The sequence below is a fragment of the Stegastes partitus genome, unplaced genomic scaffold (assembly GCF_000690725.1).
Source record: "Stegastes partitus isolate 25-593 unplaced genomic scaffold, Stegastes_partitus-1.0.2 Scaffold215, whole genome shotgun sequence".
Classification (NCBI taxonomy): domain Eukaryota; kingdom Metazoa; phylum Chordata; class Actinopteri; family Pomacentridae; genus Stegastes; species Stegastes partitus.
This window is the reverse complement of record NW_007577946.1, coordinates 359,990-364,455: the sequence shown is the minus strand read 5'-3', so window position 1 is coordinate 364,455 and position 4,466 is coordinate 359,990. Positions and strand designations below refer to the sequence as shown.

Here is a 4,466-nt window from a genome sequence, read left to right as displayed (position 1 = left end):
TCCGTTGAATTCCGCTTTGTACCAGTTCCCGGTGGTTTGCAGGATCTGACGCACACACACACGATCACACAAAACAGTCACAGTGAGGTGAAAACTGTACATATGAAACAGCTCATGACACAGGCTCAGAGGTACAGCTGAAGCTAAATATGCATAACCACAACATGAAGTGTGGTCACACTTGTCTATATTTTGTGCTGCAGTGTAAATGTATTCAGCAATGTGGAGATAATGATTCCCTGTTGGATTTATAAGGCTGGCGGTGCTCCTTGCAAAATATAAAAGTCTATTGTTTACTGTCAAACTTCTCAAACAAGTACTGCACACTGCTGCAGAGCCATACTGTCATTTTTGTGAGAAAAAAATCCAGCACATGACATAATTTGGATGTAAGAGCTACAGGACGCTGCAAATAAGTCAGTGACAGGTTTTAATGCTCAGCACCGTGGACACAGTGGTCCTACAAAGTTTTTATTTTAACTCTAACTGATCTGTTTTTGAGACCAGACGTTTTCCATACATACAGAGAAAACCTGATCCTTTTATTCACTTGGTTCCTCCTCACCGGGCCAATGATGATAACCTGTGATACACTGTGAAAGCTAAGAAATCATTTTCTCAGGGTTATGATTAGTTAGGTGTCTGTGTTTGTGGTTTGTCTCTGTTGAGACAGTAGGTGTATAAAGTTTGCGGGGTTTTTTTTTTTCTTTTCTCTTTTTTCTTTTGCTGTTTCACTTCCTCCAAACTGTCTGACCGCCACACAAGTCATTTGTTGAGGTGCTGAGTTCACCTGTAATGAAATGTGCAGCAGGTATGGAACTGCCTTGCTTTGCCTTGTCTTACCAAACCAGTGTGTTTATTTGGCAAAACTCATCTGTGATTTTAAAAAAGCAACACAGACAACGGCATCAAACTCTTCCTTTACATGTGAAGTTTTCAGCGTCACTGTCTGGACATGTGGCTGTAGCGACATGGTTAATAGTCTTTATATAAAGCATGTCTCAGCTGCGGGCTGCAAGGTTGCTCGACGGTTAGCACCATCGCCTCGCAGAAACATGTTGAGGTTAATTGGTGATTCTAAATTGTCCGTAGGTGTGAATGTGAGTGTGCTTGGTTGTCTGTCTCTAAGTGTAGCCCTGTGATAGACTGGTGACCTGGGTGTCCCGTCGTCCCCCTAAGTCAGCTGGGATAGACTCCAGCCCCCCGCGACCCTAGTGAGGGTTAATCAGTGTGTAGATAATGGATGCTTCAGCTGCCCTTTAAGCCTGATATCACTTCCACGGCAAGTTTAAAAAGCTTTTCTTGGCCTTTTTTCTAACATGAGTAAGTCGTAGTAAGACACAATAAGTCGCACCTTTTTCACCGTTCACATTGTTGTAATAACGATGAACTGTTTTCTCTCGATTAAGAACAAAGGATCTGATCTGTGAAAGTCACTGAAACCAGAGCTAATATTTCTAGAGCCGGATGCTAATTATTGGCTGGAAACCTAAAAGGTCAAAAACCCAACTGAACTCTGACTCCACTGAGAGACGAGTGAATGTTGTGCCTTTATTTTGAGCTGTTTAACACACTTCTTGTATTTGTGCCTCTGCTGTTGGGTTTTTTAAACATCTGTGTCATCGAGAGACAAAAGCTTCGTTGTCATGATGGTGCAAGTAGGAAATGAACTTGAGCTTAAGCAGCAGGATGCAGTTTCATAACATCATTGTCACTGTCAGCTCCACAAACTGCTGAACAGCCCGATGCAAATAATGAATGTAATGAACGTCCAGTTACTGAGGCGACACTGATTAACATGAAAATGCTGTAAGCGTGATATAAACACTCCACATACGAATGTTTTTCACATCAAGAGCTTTTCATGACAGTAATTGAAGGTTATTGAAAACACAATATCTGTAGGAAGTGAGCGAGCGTGAGGTGTTACTTGCCTTCAAGCAGTCTCCTTTGCGGAAGCTGAGATCATCATCAGATGAAGCTTTGAAATCGTACTTGGCCGTAGCCTCCATGGTACAAAAGCTGAGGAAATAAAAGAAGTTGTGTGAAAACGGATTAATGGGTTGTTGAAACAGTGGTAATATAAGTAATGCGCCCATCTAAAACCCAATAAAAGCTGTTGTAATAAAGGTTACTTTCATCTATCGTATCCACTGGAGCACATTTTAGTACGCTGCAGTCTGAAAGCACCACAAACAGGGAATCAGGACACTTGTATCACTGAACACGCTTCTGTTTAAAAGTGATGCACTTCCAACACACATGCTGCAAGGTGAGATGGAAATCTAACACCTCTTGTCTCGTCTCCTTGTTTCTAATTTCTTTCCACGAAGCAAAGAAATCGACTTGACTGAAAAGAATCTGTGAGTTATCTTTGGCTTCACCTGCACTCGGTTCATTTCACGGGAAGTGCAGCTGAAGTTTGCAGCTTCAGTGACGTATGAGCAGAACGCGTTGGCAAGCTCAAGAGATCACCAGGACGACAAGCTGAATTTCAAAATGACAGCGTGTGAAGCCCGTTGTTAAGAAGACAGAAACAGTGACTTACCCACCATGTATGTGTCGTTCTCCCTGCAGAGCTGAGTTCACGCAGTTTGTGAAGAGAAGTGACAAACCCCTGCTGTCAGTTCACAGGAAACACCGACTGCTGGTGAGACGCGCTTTGTGTCGCGGCTGACCCACACACAGTGACAGGTGTGAAGACACACACAAAGATTAGACCCTACAAGCACACAGTGGAAATGGATGGAAACAAATACCAAAAATCTGAAGTGATAGTGCACAAAATGAGTATTATCAACCCTTATAGATGCTAAACCTGCTGAACACATTTTAGTTATCAGGTTTATATGGAGTGTAGTCATTAACCCAAAGACCACATCTGATTTAGGATTAAGCGGGTTAATGTGGTAAATGTCACATTATCAGCATGGAGCGTGGAACAACTGGTTATTACAAGACCAACAGATGTGCTTATGTGAGGCTAAGTGCACAGAGACGTCATTGTCTGTCTGTTAGAGGTGTGCATCTCTACCTTAAGAGGCGATCCGATACGAATCTAGCTGCATGGGTTGCGATGCGATTCACTAACGGTACATTTTAATACATCACGATGCAGCTTGAATCTATTTGTGTCAGAAAATCGGGTCAGAACTACATCATTGTGTTTATTTTTTGAGGACACACAGACGAGCTGTGAGNAAAACAGAACATGAACAGACAGAACGACAAATTACTAAATAAAATAATATTACAATATTAAAGTTTGGCAGATTGGGATGTCAGAGATATTGCTGGCCAGCTAAAAGACAAAAATGCATCCTTAGACAGTTAAAAGGTTAAAATATTCTATCACAGCAACGTGAGATGTTGCATTAGTTGTTCAGAAGTTTTATTTGGTGTTGATTTTTTACAAATGCATTAGTTTAAATGATAGATAGAAGGTAATATACAGAGAAAAATACAAAAAAAAAGAGTTGAATAAAACTGAAAGGGGCTTGATTTGGATAGCCTTCAATGCTTCCTCAATTAAAAAAAATGATTGGAAGTAAAAGCTACAGAAGACCTAATGGGTCCATGAGGCTGCCATGTTGCACCAACATGCAAGAGCTTTGTCATAATGAATTGTCAGTATTTCATTTTAACAACGCATTAAACTTGTACAGATCAGGCTGTCTAAAGTCTGTCAGTCTGGGAGCCGCTCACTCATCTACATAAATCATTCAGTCAAGATCAGCGAGTAGGAAAATTAAAGCACAACGAGGAGTCTTTAGTGTGTTATCCACCGATCACTGTCAGACTGCCGCCAGCGCAAAAGTTTCTGAGAAAGAAAGTGTTGCGTTCTGCTGGAGGAAGTGGTGGGGACTAATTATGGCCTGTTGTTGGCCGCGGTGATGTGACAGCGACAGAATGAGAGACAGACAGAGAGAAGTGGTGGCTGAGAAGAACAAGACATAATATCAATGACAGGCACAAAAAAAAAGTCAGAATTAGTGGAGAAGTCAGAGGTCAGGACAGTTTAGTGGGTGAGTTTAAAAAAAGACCATTTCTACCTGATGTAAACTCAACATCAGCATGAACTCTTGTCTCTTGGTTAATGTTTAAATGGTTATATGTTTCTTGAAAATGGTGTGTATGACAATATATTTATTCAGCTGTTAGCAGTTGCTCAGCACACAGCTTCAATTGTTGGTTATTTTTTCAGTGTGGTAACTGAGTGAATGCACCTGACGGAGAGGGAGAAGTTCCCGGGGATTGCGTTCTGGCTGCCTCGGATCAGAAAGGCTCCCACGGGCTGAGATATGAGGCTCCGCTGGGCGTCGCTGCGACTGGCGTTCTCCTGGTACCAGCTGGAGTCATGCAGGGGAGAGGACAGGACAGAGGAGGGAGGTAGAGAGCAGAGGATGTTTAAGTGGTGACGAAACCATGACGGTGATGGAGGAGAGAACAATACAGGAAGGGAACTA

General features: G+C 42.2%; 2 protein-coding genes across 2 annotated transcripts in view; both read right to left on the bottom strand.

Moving 5' to 3' along the window:
- LOC103356705 (growth factor receptor-bound protein 2-like) lies at positions 1 to 2,588 on the bottom strand (the record flags this gene model as incomplete). The annotated part of the gene is made up of 3 exons (XM_008280953.1): positions 2,549 to 2,588; positions 1,935 to 2,022; positions 1 to 45 (listed from the first exon to the last, which is right to left on the bottom strand). Coding segments are annotated over exons 2-3 (123 nt in total), but the record flags the coding sequence as incomplete, so codon positions are not given.
- Positions 1 to 4,466, bottom strand: part of LOC103356707 (GRB2-related adaptor protein 2-like) — a 133,833-nt gene that overhangs the window by 5,372 nt on the left and 123,995 nt on the right. The window contains exon 3 of the mRNA XM_008280956.1: positions 4,227 to 4,349. Within this exon, the coding sequence (XP_008279178.1) occupies positions 4,227 to 4,349 (123 nt within the window). The remainder of the gene's footprint in view (positions 1 to 4,226; positions 4,350 to 4,466) is intronic.